General features: G+C 50.5%; 1 protein-coding gene across 10 annotated transcripts in view; it reads left to right on the top strand.

Annotated features, from left to right (window-relative positions):
* Positions 1-14,643, top strand: part of chd3 (chromodomain helicase DNA binding protein 3) — a 110,399-nt gene that overhangs the window by 1,294 nt on the left and 94,462 nt on the right. For all 10 annotated transcript variants that reach the window (XM_067972027.1, XM_067972028.1, XM_067972029.1 and 7 more), the window contains exon 2: positions 4,295-4,428. In XM_067972027.1, coding sequence (XP_067828128.1) covers positions 4,295-4,428 — 134 coding nt within the window. The remainder of the gene's footprint in view (positions 1-4,294; positions 4,429-14,643) is intronic.

Genomic DNA, 14,643 nt, shown 5'->3' with positions numbered 1-14,643 from the left:
GCCGTGTCGACCCCCGCCGCCACTTATAACATCCTCCGTAACGTGTCCCCCCCCCGCAAGATCCCCCGTAACGTGTCTCCCCCCCCCCCGCCCCGCAAGATCCCCCGTAACGTGTCTTCCCCCCCCCCCCCCCGCAAGATCCCCCGTAACGTGTCGTTCCACCCCACCCCTTGTAACATCCCCCGTAACGTGTCTCCCCCCACCGCCCCGCAAGATCCCCCGTAACGTGGCTCCCCCCCCGCCCCCCCTTGTAACATCCCCTGCAACGTGTCCGTCCCGCCCCCTGCAAGATCCCCCTTAACGTGTGTCCCCCGCCCCCTGCAAGATCCCCCGTAACGTGTCCCCCCCCCCGCCCCCTGCAAGGTCCCCCTTAACGTGTCCCCCCCCCCGCCCCCTGCAAGATCCCCTGTAACGTGTCCCCCCCCCCCGCCCCCTGCAAGGTCCCCCTTAACGTGTCCTTCCCCCCCCCCCCGCCCCCTGCAAGATCCCCCGTAACGTGTTCCCCCCGCCCCCTGCAAGGTCCCCCTTAACGTGTCCCCCCCCCCGCCCCCTGCAAGGTCCCCCTTAACATGTCCCCCCCCCGCCCCCTGCAAGGTCCCCCTTAACGTGTCCCCCCCCCCCGCCCCCTGCAAGGTCCCCCTTAACGTGTCCCCCCCGCCCCCTGCAAGATCCCCCGTAACGTGTCCCCCCCCCCCGCCCCCTGCAAGATCCCCCGTAACGTGTCCCCCCCGCCCCCTGCAAGGTCCCCCTTAACGTGTCCCCCCCGCCCCCTGCAAGGTCCCCCTTAACGTGTCCCCCCCGCCCCCTGCAAGGTCCCCCTTAACGTGTCCCCCCCGCCCCCTGCAAGATCCCCTGTAACGTGTCCCCCCCCCGCCCCCTGCAAGATCCCCCGTAACGTGTCCCCCCCGCCCCCTGCAAGATCCCCCGTAACGTGTCCCCCCCGCCCCCTGCAAGATCCCCCGTAACGTGTCCCCCCCGCCCCCTGCAAGATCCCCCGTAACGTGTCCCCCCCGCCCCCTGCAAGATCCCCCGTAACGTGTCCCCCCCGCCCCCTGCAAGATCCCCCGTAACGTGTGTCCCCCGCCCCCTGCAAGATCCCCCGTAACGTGTCCGCCCCCTGCAAGATCCCCCGTAACGTGTCCCCCCCCCGCCCCCTGCAAGATCCCCCGTAACGTGTCTCTCCCCCCCCCCACCCCCCTGCAAGATCCCCCGTAACGTGTCCCCCCATCCCCTGCCCCTTCTAACGTGTCCCCCCGCCCCCTGCGACATCCCCTGTAAAGTGTCCCCCCCGCCCCTTGTAACGTCCGCTGCCCCCAGCCCCCTGTAACATGTACTCCCCCTGTAACGTGTGCTGCCCCCAGCCCGTGTGCTGCCTCTGATACCTGTAACGTGCCATGTGGTGCCCTTGCTGTTCTTAACATGTGCTGCCCTTGCCTGCTGTAACGTGCGCTGCCCCCCCACCGCGTGTGCTGCCTCTGATATGTAACGTGCCATGTGGCGCCCTTACTGCTCTCAACATGTAATATGCTGACCTTTCTACCTGTGAATATTATAAATTTAAATTACGTTGCACGACTATCAGTCGGATGTAATGATTAAATTATGAGGACAGGTTGCATAATCTTGGTTTGTATTACCTTGAGTTTAGATGGTTGAGGGGTGATCTAATCGAGGTGTTTAAAAAGATAAAGGGATTCGATAACTCAGCGTCGAATCTGGGACCTTCCATGAAACTATCGCATTTAAAAAGCGAACACTTAAAAGTTATTGCTTAATATGAATGCTCCCACACGATTCTTGAAACATTCAAAATCTAGCTGTCGGGAGCTTAGCTTTCTGCACACGAGTGTGAGGAGCACTGTCACGTTGACGTGCGTGCGTGTGTGCAATTCACAATCGTAGGCAGCCTGCTGGATAACAGCGCTATTGTCGTCTGTGAACAATTCCAGCTTTTCTAGACTCTCCATGTAACTGAGCTGTTAAATTAAATTCAATAAATCAGCTAATTTGTGGGCTGGTAGCAGACAAAATGACCACAAAAGCCATCTTCTTGTTGTAAAATCCCGGCTGGTCCCCACTGATGTCCTTCAGGGAAGGGAACCTGCGCGCACCCCCCCCACTCGTACCCAGTCCAGTCCCATGCAATGTGGTTAACTTTCAATGTCCTCTGAAACAAGCCACTGAGTTGTACAAAGAAATCTTTGATTCGAGGAGAAGGTCCAAACGGCCACCTTCTCCGGGGCAGCTAAGGACGGGCAATGAACGCTGGCCTTGCCAGTTTTGCCCACATCCTGGATTTTAAAAAAGATTGCAAACAGCAAATGACAATTTATATTTAGAACAAAATGGTCAGTCAAGGGCCAGTGCTCTCCTGGCCGGCCTCCCACCTTCCACCCTCTGTAAACTTGAGTTCATCCAAAACTCTGCTGCCCCGTATCCTAACTTGCACCAAGTCCCGTTCACCCTTCACCCCCCACCTTGTACTCGCTGACCTGCATTGGCTCCCGGTCCAGGGACGCCTTGATTTTTAAAATTCTCGTTCTTGCTTTCAAATCCCTCCACGGCCTCGCCCCCTCTCCCTATCCCTGTAACCTCCTCCAGCCCTACAACCCTTCGAGATCTCTGCTCTCCTCCAATTCTGGCCTCTTGCGCATCCCCGATTTTCATCGCCCCACCACTGGCGGCCGTGCCTTCAGCTGCCTAGGCTCCACGACCTGGAATTCCCTCCCTAAACCTTGCCCCCTCTCTGTCCTGCTTAAAACCTACCCCATTGACCAAGCTTTTGGTCACCTGTCCTAACATCTCTTTATGTGGCTTGGTAGCAACTCCTGTGAAGTACCTTGGGATGTTTTACTATGTTAAAGGCGCTATATAAATGCAAGATGTTGTTGTTATTGTTAAGCACCAAGGCACTTGTAGTTACGAATTCCTAGTTTCAAGTTGGAAAGTGGTGAGTGAAGGCCCTGTACTGACATGGAATATTCCAAGGGTAATACAGCTCACTGGGCACCTCCCAGCAGTTGGGATGGAGCAGTAGTGGGAGAGGCCCATAGCATTCAGGGAATGATGTGTGACTTTGGCAGGAGAACTTAAATAACGGAAAGAAACAAATAAAAACTTAATTAATTCACCACCAATCTAGGAATGTCCTACAACTTGGCCGAGGTGTCTCTGGACTAGGGAGGAGAGGGGAATCAAAAATCACTCAAAACATGATCCCTGTCCAATGACGCCCGCTGGCAATCGCAAGAGTCAAAGCAGGGTTGTGTTGTCTTGCATGGTCGAATATGGGGCATTTCAAAGGTGAAGGGAGCTTTACTCTTTATCTAACCCATGCTGAAACTAAACTGGGACTGTTTGGGGCAGGGTAGAGGGAGCTTTACTCTGTATCTAACCCATGCTTAAACTAATCTGGGACTGTTTGATGGGGCATTGTTGGGGGAGCTTTACCTGCCCTGGGAGTATTTAGACAGAGTAGATAGAGAGAAACTGTTCCCATTGGAGGAAGGGTCAAGAACCAGAGGACAGAGATTTAAGGTGATTGGCAAAAGAACCAAAAGGGACATGAGGAAAAACTTTTTTACTCAGCGAGTGGTTGGGATCTGGAATGCACTGCCCGAGGGGGTGGTGGAGGCAGATTCAATCATGGCCTTCAAAAGGGAACTGGATAAGTACTTGAAAGGAAAAAATGTGCAGGGCTACGGGGATAGGGCGAGGGAGTGGGACTAGCTGGATTGCTCTTCCACAGAGCCGGCACGGACTCGATGCTGTATCCTTTCTATGACTCTATTTGATGGGACAGTGTAGAGGGAGCTGTACTCTGTATCTATCTTACCTGACCTGGGAGTACTTGATGCCATTTTTATTTACCATTCCTATTTTATCTGATTTAGGCTTCCTATCTACTATTGAACATAATTTTTCAATACTGCAGCAGATGTATTTATTTTTTCTAGAAGTCATCAGTACAGAGGGTGTCGGAGGGCTGTGAATCTTCACAATTATTTACCCCTGAGGGCTTTGGATGTTCAGTCGTTGTGTATATTTAAGATTGAGATCGATAGATTTTTGGACACTAAGGGAACCAAGGGATATGGGGAAAGGCTGGGAAAGTGGAGTTGAGGTAGAAGATCAGCCATGATCTTATTGAATGGCGGAGAAGGCTTGAGGGGTCGTGTGGCCTACTCCTGCTCCTATTTCTTATGTTCTTATACTTATTTTGTGTAATTACCGAAAAAGTCCAATGCGTTGCACGGGAAGGTGCTGAATGAAACTGTTTTGCTCCTCGTTGCAGAAGAGGGGGAGGAGGAAGAGGAGGTCGAGGCGCACTCCGAAGGCGAAGGTGCCAAAAAGAAGAAGAAGAAGAAGAAACTGTTGAAAAAGCAGAAAGAAAACAAACCAGCTAAAACCAAAAAACGGAAGAAACTGGTGAGTGGCAGTTGAACGTTTTCCTGCGGTTGGTCATTGCCCCATTAGTCATGAATGAAGGAACAAATCTGGCTCTTCCATTACTACGTAGGAACAGGAGGAGGCCATTCAGCTCCTTGATCCTGTTCCACCATTCAATTAGATTATGGGTTGATCTGTATCGTAACTCCATCTCCCCGCCTTGGTTCCATAACCCTTGCCTAACAAAAATCTATCAATCCCAGTTTAGAAATTTTCAATTGACCCCCAGCCTCAACAGCTTTCTGGGGGAGGGAGTTCCAGATTTCCACTCCCTTTTGTGTGAAGAAGTGCTTCCTGACATCACCCCTGAAAGGCCTAGCTCTAATTTTAAGGTTATGCCCCCTTGTTCTGGTGGAAATAATTTCTCTCTATCCACCCTATCAACTCCTTTAATCATCTTAAACACCTCCGTAATCTTCTATACTTGAGAGAATTCAAGCCTAGTCTATGCAACCTCTCCGGTAGCTCTGTTATCATTCTAGTGATTGCTCCTAGTTCCGTTTTTAGTTTCCAGGTGACAATTTGGATTAAACGTATTTCATTTTTCTCAGCAGTTTTATCTCCACCCTTCCTCTCCTGAAGGCCTTAATTCCTTGGCCGCTTTTTGGTACCCTGTTATAAAGCCATGTTCATTTGTGAGCTGCATTAGTCATAGAATCATAGAATGATACAGCACAGAAGGAGGCCATTCGGCCCATCGTGCCTGTGCCGGCTCTTTGAAAGAGCTAACCAATTAGTCTCACTCCCCCTGCTCTTTCACCAGAGGCCTGCATATTTATACCCTTTAAGTATTTATCCAATTCCCTTTCGAAAGTTACTATTGAATTTGCTTCCACCGCCCTTTCAGGCAGCGCATTCCAGATCATAACAACTCATTGTATATAAAAAAAAAATTCTCCCCTGGTTTTAAATCTGTGCCCTCTGGTTACCGACCCTCCTGCCAGTGGGAACAGTTTCTCCTTATTTACTCTTATCAAAACCCTTCATGATCTTGGACACCTCGATTAAATCTCCCCTTAACCTTCTCTGCTCTGAGGTGAACAACCCCAGCTTCTCCGGTCTCTCCACATAACTGAAGTCCCTCATCGCTGGTACCATTCTAGTAAATCTCGTCTGCACCCTCTAATGAGTGGGTTGGCATAGAATGCGCCAGTTGGGGCAGCACAGCCGATGCCCATCCTGTCCTCAACCTGATGTCTGCTTTGCGTGAGGGATCGCTCGGAAGAGACTGGGTGCAGGAACCCCCTCTAGCCCCAGAGGGATCACCTAATGCTGCCCCGGCTGTTGTCGACAATCCCAGCGCAGCTTTGGGATTGAAGTGGCTCCTTCCTGCTCTGTGTGGGTCAGCTACTCACTGTAACACTCATCAGGGGAACTGAAATAGAACATAGGAACAGGAGGAGGCCATTCTGCCCCTCGAGCCTGTTCCGCCATTCAGTTACATCGTGGCTGATCTGTACCTCAACTCCAAATTTCCACTCCCCTTTGTGTGAAGAAGTGCTTCCTGACTTCACCCCCGAATGGCCGAGCTTGAATTTTAAGATTGTGCTCCCTTGTTCTGGATTCCATTACCAGAGGAAATAGTTTCTCTCTATCCACCCTATTTAATCCCGTTACCGTTTTAAACACCCCTCGAACTTCTATACCCGAGGGAATACTAACCAAGTTTATGCACTGTGTCCTCATAATTTATTCCTTTAAGCCCTGGTATCATTCTGGTGAATCTGCGCTGCACCCCCTCCGAGGCCAATACATCATTCTTGAGGTGCGGTGCCCAAAACTAAACCCAGTACTCCAGATAGGGTTTGACCAGAGCTTTATACAATGAAGCATCACTTCCTCAGTTTTGTATTCCAACCCTTTTGAGATAAAGGCTAACATTCCATTAGGCTTTTTGAAAAATGTTGTACCTGTGCACTGGCTTTTCGTGATTCGTGTACATGGATACCTAAATCCCTGTGTTTCTCCATAGCTCCAAGTTTCTCATCATTAAGAAAATATTCTGATTTTGACATTCTTGGATCCTCACACTTCCCCACAGAGAACTTCATCTGCCATTGTTTTACCCACTCACTTAGTCTGCCTACTGTCGGGCAACATTATTGATCCACACGGGCAGAGTTTACCTAAAAATTACATAGAACTTACAGCACAGAAACAGGCCATTCGGCCCACCTTGTCTATGCTGGTGTTTATGCTGCACGTGAGCCTCCTCCCACCTTACTTCATCTCACCCTATCCTTCTATTCCTTTCCCCTGATGTGTTTTTCTAGTTTCCTCTTAAATGCATCTATGCTATTCACCTCAACTACTCCTTGTGGTAACGAGTTCCACATTCTCACCACTCTCTGGGTAAAGAAGTTTTTCTTGAATTCCTCATAGGATTTATTAGCAACTCTCTTATATTTATGGCCCCTAGTTTTGGTCTCCCGAAACATATTCTCTACGTCCAATTTGTCGAATCCTTTCATAATTTTAAAGACCTCTATCAGGTCACCCCTCAGTCTTCTCTTTTCTAGAGAAAAGAGCCCCAGCCTGTTCAGTCTTTCAAATGTTCAGAATGTATTTCAAAGAAACGGAACTAAGTTGAAGCAATGCAATGTAAAGGAAAGAGAGAACATGGACATCCTGGCATGTGTTATAGGAAGAGTGGCTCCTTGACCTCTCCAGTAATTTGCAATGTGTGAAAGAGATTTGCACCTGTACGAGACTAGCAGATTTCCTGAGGCACTGCTCACAGCGAGTGGGAGGATAAGCTGTTTTGTGACAATAGATGTGTTATCAATAAAGTGTGACGGGTAAGTGTGACAGTTGTAGGACGGGTGCAGTGTACTATTTACTGTACTACAGATAGATGAGACGTGTTATTGCTCAGCAAAGCTCTCTATAGCTGTCACCTGACACTGGCAGGGATAACAAAAGATGCCAACTTTGGTAACGCTTTAAAAAGATGAATGAAATGAAATAGTGTTCAGGCCTGTAGCACACTCCGGGTCTGGGTAAACTGCTTAACGCTTTGCAAATATTTGGGAGTCCTGTTACACACTCGTAGCCATCATTTTATTTTCTTATTCTCTCTCTCTATCTATCCCTCTGTATTATTCCACAGTTGATTAGCTGTTGCTTATTACTGGTAAACTAGTGGTGATTATGTTACAGTTGTTAATCCTGTCACCAGGACAGGAGACCAGCTACAAATCAAAACAATATTCAGAACAAAATATCCGTCCGCATGAACTGTGCGGAAATATATTTCAAAGGAAGCCAGAAGTTGGCTACAGGCAGTAATCTCAAGGAGCTCATGACCCTGAAGCTGGATCTAATCTTCGTTGAAGTCCTCGATTAGGTTCCAGCCTGTAACTCACTCCCGGGTATCCATTATTCTGAGTAATTTATTCATTGACCTGGTGTGAATTGAGCCATGTGGGTGCGAAGATTTCGGGTTCCTTCTCTGGTCAGTGCTGAGTTGGCTGATGTCAGCGAGGGCTGCAGTGTGGGTGTTAACAATTGGCATCAGTGTCCCTGAGCTGAGGAGGAGAACAAACAGCAGTTGGGGCTCCCAATCACCATTACCATCCAGTGACCACTGTCGGACAGGATCAGGCTTGGCTGTGAAGCCCTCTGTGGTCAAATAGTCTGCAGACACTCACTTGAAGAGTGGCCTCGTAAGCACCTGTTGAACCGTACCCTAGTAAAAGCTGTTCCTCCAGGAGAGGAGGTGATGGGGCGGATGGTGGTGGGGCTGGAGAGCTGGATAGTAATTGCTATTTCCCCTGGGTCTGAGGTGGACTTCAAGAAACCTGCTGGTGGATGGTTGTTTGCCTTTGGCAAAGGTGGCACTGGTCTCTCGCCAGCTGGTTTGGGACAGGCCTCTCCAGACCTGTGCTGCTGAGCTACCACATTGCTCTGTAAATAGCATGGCCGCAACTTGCTGTGAACTTTTGTCTTTCTAAACGGACCAATCCGTGCCCCCCACCTGACTAATTTTCTATTCTCACCTGCGCTGAAGGTGCTGACTCAGGAGCTTCTGGAGCCTTACAGAAACGTGTGAGCCTAGGCGGTGTGGGGAGCAGCACAGCCGCGTCCAGTTCAGTCTTCACCCGGCGTGGAAGGGTTTTCTTATGAGGAAAGATTGAACAGGTTGGGCCTATACTCACAGGAGTTTAGAAGAATGAGAGGAGATCTTATTGAATCATGCAAGATTCTGAGGGGGCTTGACAGGGTAAATGCTGAGATAATGTTTCCCCTCATAGGGGAATCTAGAACTAGGGGGCATAGTCTCAGAATAAGGAGTGCCCATTTAAGACGGAGATGAGGAGAAATTTCTTCTGAGGGTTGTGAACCTTTGGAATTCTTTGCCTCAAGGAGCGGTGGAGGCTAAGCCTTTGAATTCAAGGCTGAGTTAGACAAATTTTTGATCAGCAAGGGAGTCAAAGGATATGGGGAACAGGCGGGAAAGTGGAGTTGAGGCCAGAATCTGATCAGCCATGAATGGCGGAGCAGGCTCGAATGGCCAAATGACCTACTCCTGCTCCTATCTCTTATGTTCTTATGTTATGTAGTACGGATGGTGATCTGGTGAGGGAGTGGGACTGATACTTTTTTTCTCCTCTGCTCCTGTCCCCTGGACTGCTGCCTTGCCACCAGAAATCAGCTAATTAACCACAGACCAGGTCTGGCTCCTCCTGGCTTGTGCATTTCCCAGTGCTCACTGATTCGATGCTTCCTGTGCTCCCCAGGCCGACCTCCCATCTTCCGTAAATTTCAGCTCATCCAAGACTCTGCTGCCCCGTATCCTAACTCGCACCAATTCCCGATCACCCATTACCCCCTGTGCTCGCTGACCTACATTGGCTCCCGTTCCAGCAACACCTCGATTTTAAAATTCCTATCTTCGTGTTCAAATCCCACCGTGGCCTTGGCCTCTCCCTATCTCTGTAACTTCCTCCAGCCCTACAACCCTCCCAGATCTCTGCGTTCCTCCAATTCTGGCCTCTTGCACATCCCCGATTTTCATTGCCCCGCCATCGGCGGCTGGGCCTTCAGCTGCCTAGGTCCTAGACTCTGGAATTCCCTTCTTAAATCTCTCCACCTCTCTCTCCTCCTTTTAAGACGCTTCTTCAAACCTACCACTTTGACCAAGTTTTTAGTCACCTGTCCAAGTATTTCCTTATGTGCCTCGGTGTCAAATTTTGTTTGTTAATCGCTCCTGTTTTATTATGTTAAAGGCGCTATATAAATGCAAGTTGTTGTTGTTGCTCCTCCAGGGGAGGGGGAGTTGTTGGGCCAAATGGAATTTGTCTGTCAGGTTTTATGATGTCTTTCTTAATTGTGAATCTGGCAGCCCCCTGTCCATCTGGGAGGTCCGTGCTGCACCAGACTGGAGAAAAGGTCGATGGGTTTTGAGAAAGTTCGAGGTAGACGCAGACCTCTTCCAGAGGTGTTTCTGGACCCGTGGTAGCCTTTTCTGGGGATGTGTGGAGGGCAGGCTGTGTAGTGGGGTTGGCTGGAAGGTCCCACGGTCTCCACACCCAGCCATAGGTGATTTTCCCCAAAGTTGCTTTGTCCAACAACAACTTGCATTTATTTAGCACAGTAAAACGTTTCAAGGCACTTCACAAGAGCGTAATCGGACAAAATTTAACACCGAGCCACGTAAAGAGATATTGGGTCGGGTGACCAAAAGCTTGGTCAAAGGGGTAGGTTTTAAGGAGCGTCTTAAAGGAGGGGACAGAGGTGGAGAGGTTTAGGGAGGGAATTCCAGAGCTTGGGGCCTCGGCAGCTGTCGGCACGGCTGCGAAGGAAGTGGGGGATGGACAAGATGCCAGAATTGGAGGAGTGCAGAGATCTCAGAGGGATTGTAGGGCTGGAGGAGGTGACAGAGATAGGGAGGGGGGTGAGGCCACGGAGGGATTTGAAAACAAGCATGATAATTTTAAAAATGTGGCGTTGCCAGAATGGGAGCCAATGTAGGTCAGTGAGCTCAGGGGTAATGGGTGAACGGGACTTGGTGCGAGTTAGGATACGGGGCAGCAGAGAGTGGGGAGGCTGGGGCCTCATTCATGTGGGGAACTGATGGTGTTTGAGACATATTCATAACTTCTTGCCGGCCTGTATGAACTAAGAGCTGACTGAGCATGTCCAGTTGTTGGTTCATGACCCTTGCTGGTGACTATAGACACACGAGTTTCTATTCAATTTAGTACAGCAGTGGGGGCACTAACCTTTCACCCCAGGACCCGGGTTTGGATCCAGCTCATGCTGATGGGGTAAAAGTCCCTCACCTGCTGGGAGTAGGGATCCTATGTGAAATGAGTGTGTGCAGCTGTGATCCAGTTTCTCGTGTTGATAATCTCATAAGAACATAAGAAATAGGAGCAGGAATAGGCCATACGGCCCCTTGAGCCTGCTCTGCCATTCAATAAGATCACGGCTGATCTTTGACCTCAACTACACTTTCCTGCCCGATCCCCATATCCCTTGATTTCCCCTAGAGTCCAAAAATCTATCTATCTCAGCCTTGAATATATTCAACGATCGAGCATCGACAGCCCTCTGGGGTGGAGAATTCCAAAGATTCGCAACCCTCTGAGTGAAGAAATTGCTACTCATCTCAGTCTTGAATGGCCGCCCCCTTATCCTGCGATTATGCCCCCTAGTTCTAGACTCTCTAGCTAGGGGAAACAACCTCTCAGCATTTGCCCTGTCAAGACCCCTCAGAATCTTATATGTTTCAATGAGATCACCTCTCATTCTTCTAAACTCCAGAGAGTATAGGTCTATTCTACTCCACTTCTCTTCAGAGGCCAACCCTCCCATCCCAGGAATCAATCTAGTGAACCTTCATTGCTCCACCTCCTAAGGCAAGTATATCCTTCCTTAGGTAAGAAGACCAAAACTACGCAGCACTCTAGGTGAGGTCTCACCAAAGCCCTGTACAACTACAGTAAGACTTCCTTACTCTTGTACTCCAACCCACTTGCAATAAAGGCCAACATGCCATTTGCTTTCCTAATTGCCTACTGTACCTGCATACTAACTTTTTGCGTTTCTTGTACGAGGACACCCAAGTACCCAAGTCTCTCGGAACACCAACATTTAGCATTTAAAAAAATATCAGTTTTACTATTCTTCCTACCAAAGCGAATAACCTCGCATTTCCCCGCATTATAATCCATCTACCACCTTCTTTCCCACTCACTTAACCTGTCTATATCCCTTTGCAGACTCTTTGGGCTCGATTTTCAAGTGAAGTAGTGGGTGCGTTGGGGGTTGGTGGTGGGGGGGGGTCAGCGGAGGTCCGAAAATCACGGAAGTCCCGAGTTGGTTCGGAACCCGGCTCCAACCAGTGGGCTTCCGGGTTCCCCACTGACGCGTCTGGGTGCGCGCGTGCCTCCCAAATGCGGAAGTCCCGCCGGCAATTAAAGCCGGCGGGATGATAGTTAAGAGACTTGAAGTACTTAATTTTGTCCACATTAAGACAAGGGTCCGATTTAAAACATCCTCAGCATGTTTTCCATGCTGTGGGAAACACTCCATGTTCTACCAGACATATTGCAGCCAGTTGGACATTCAAATGCTTGTTTGACAGATGGGGAGAAAAGGTGAGTTCTTGCTGCAGGGCACTCAGTTCTTTCACACAAACTTTTGGCTGCGAGATTTTTGTGTTTTCACTGAAAATTCTTACTTTCCACTCACAATTCTTCTGTTCATACATAGTTAACAAATTTTCGGACCCCCTCAAACTGACACCATCAGGATGGTGGGGGGGTGCCATGGCTGCATTTATCACTACATCCGAGGACGAGCAACATCACCAGCCTCGTCAGGCACGGCGTGCACTTCCGCCGCTTGCAGCTCCACAACACAGTGCGGCGCAATAGGCACCTGCAAGAGAGCACAGAGGGCAACAACAGAGGGAGCGACGTCGCAGGAGGCACTACCCTCGCCACAGGGTCTACAGACCAAGGCTCAGCTCTCTGAGGAGCAGTGCATACGGAGGCTCAGGGTGAGTCGCCAGGTAGTCGCAGACATCTGGAGCCTCCTTCATGCCGAACTGCTCCCGGCTGGGCCGAGCGGCATCTCATTACCCGTCGCTCTCAAAGCCACCACTGCTCTCAACTTCTTCGTCTCCGGATCATTCCAGGGTGCCACCAGGGACATCGCCGGGATCTCTGTCATCTGCACACAAGTGCATAAGGCAGGTCACCGACGGCTTGTTTCGCAGAGCCTCTCAGTACGTCAGCTTCCCCATGGACGACCTCAGCCAGACGGAGAGCGCAGTGGGATTCCACTCCGTGGCTGGCTTCCCAAGGGTGCAGGGTGTGATCGATTGCACCCATATAGCAATCCGAGCACCTCCACACGAGCCAGGACTGTTCATCAACAAAAACAGGTATCACTCCATCAACACTCAGCTCCTTTGCGACCACCGCAAAAGATTCCTTCACGTGTGCGCCAGATTCCCTGGCAGCTGCCATGATTCCTTCATCCTGAGGGAATCCAGCATCCATGCACTGAACACCCTTAAGGGCTGGCTCCTCGGGGACAAGGGAATACCCCCTGCACACGTGGCTCATGACACCTCTGAGGAACCCCATCACCGAGCAACAGTGTCGATATAACGACAGCCACATCGCCACCAGGTCTACAATTGAGCATGCTATAGGGCTGCTCAAGATGCGATTTAGGTGCCTTGATCGTTCTGGGGGAGTGCTTCAACATGCACCAGACAGAGTGGGACGCATTATAGTAGTGCGTATTGCCCTGCGCAACAAGGCACAACAGAGAGGGGTGCCACTTGAGGCCCCATCCACATCTGCCACCCACATTGAGGAGGAGGAGCCCATGGGCAGAGTAGCGGCTCATCTGGCTGCTCGTGAGGCCAGGGAGTCACTGATATGTGAACGGTTCTCCTAACATCAGAAAGTGTGAAGAATCCAGTCCTCACACCACCTGGAAAGAGCAGCACCCACACCAGGCCGCCCACCCCTCCCTGCAACTACACATGCACCCACTGTAAAGTGTCGCCGTTCATGGTGAACCTCATGAAAGGGCCCTATCACAAAAGCCAGTCAAGAATGGGTAAGACGTGGCAGTAGTGATGACAATCATAACATTTAATGTGACTTTAACAAAAAGCAAATATAAATGAAGAAGATGACTGTCAAACACCCTTGTGCATACCCTTCGTGCTCACAAAACTTTCGCCTTTCACTTGCAACTACTTCTACGTGGTGCATCCCCTGTGGCTGCAGCAGAGGTAGTGGCAGGTTGCTAATGTTCATGCCCTGACTGCTTAGATGTTTTGGGCCTACGCCCTCTGGGTTTTGGAGCCCATGAGGGCCGCTCCAAAGACTGCTCCACCTGCACCTGTGCAGGGGCAGACTCGACCACCTGGAGAGGAGGCAGCATTGCGGGTACTGGTTGAGAGGAGGGCAATGGGTGAGATGTGGGAGTGCTTTGAGTGGCATCTCCTTTCGCCATCATCCCTCCCCTGGGCCAGGCCCACATCACTTCTACCACCCTGCTGGAGAACAGTGTGGTGGACATGTGTGCGTTGGAAGGCCACTTCTAAAGTATTTCTCAGCCTGTTTAAGGCGGCAGAATGTTCACCCTGGGTCCAAACGGCCGTTGTCAGGACCTGAACGGACTCATTTGTGAGCCGTGCTTAAAGCTCAACGGAGGTTAGCCTTCTTTCCATCGCAGACTTTCCCGCAGTTACCTGCGACGCTATCTGAGAGTCGCTCACGCCCCTGCGACACTATCTGAAATTCCCTCCCGTACCTGTGCCACCATTCCACTCATGCAGGAGTTGGACTCCTCCATCCTCTGTGCTATTGTGGAGAGTGCGCGTGGCACCTGTTCCAGCACCTCACAAATGTGCTGCTGTCCCTCGATCATTCTCCTTTTAAAGGATGGCCCCCGGGGTTCAGCATCTGCGTCCAGCTGAGCAGAGCCTGGAGAGGAGTGCGCCCATTGACGCGGACTCTCCACAGCTGCCCCGTCACTAGTGTCTGCTTTGTGTGTGGTGACTCACCAGATGCCAACCCAACTATCTGAGTACTAGGACCCACCGAGGTGTGAGTATCTGTGCTGGAGGGTGGCTCACTAAGATGTGATGGTGCACCCTCTGCCATCACAGCGGTCGCTGAAGGCCCTGTAAGAGAACAGAAGGCAATATTAAGCATCATT

The sequence above is a fragment of the Heptranchias perlo genome, chromosome 35 (assembly GCF_035084215.1).
Source record: "Heptranchias perlo isolate sHepPer1 chromosome 35, sHepPer1.hap1, whole genome shotgun sequence".
NCBI lineage: Eukaryota > Metazoa > Chordata > Chondrichthyes > Hexanchiformes > Hexanchidae > Heptranchias > Heptranchias perlo.
Note: the sequence above shows the minus strand (reverse complement) of the source record. Positions and strands in the feature narration are given on the sequence as shown.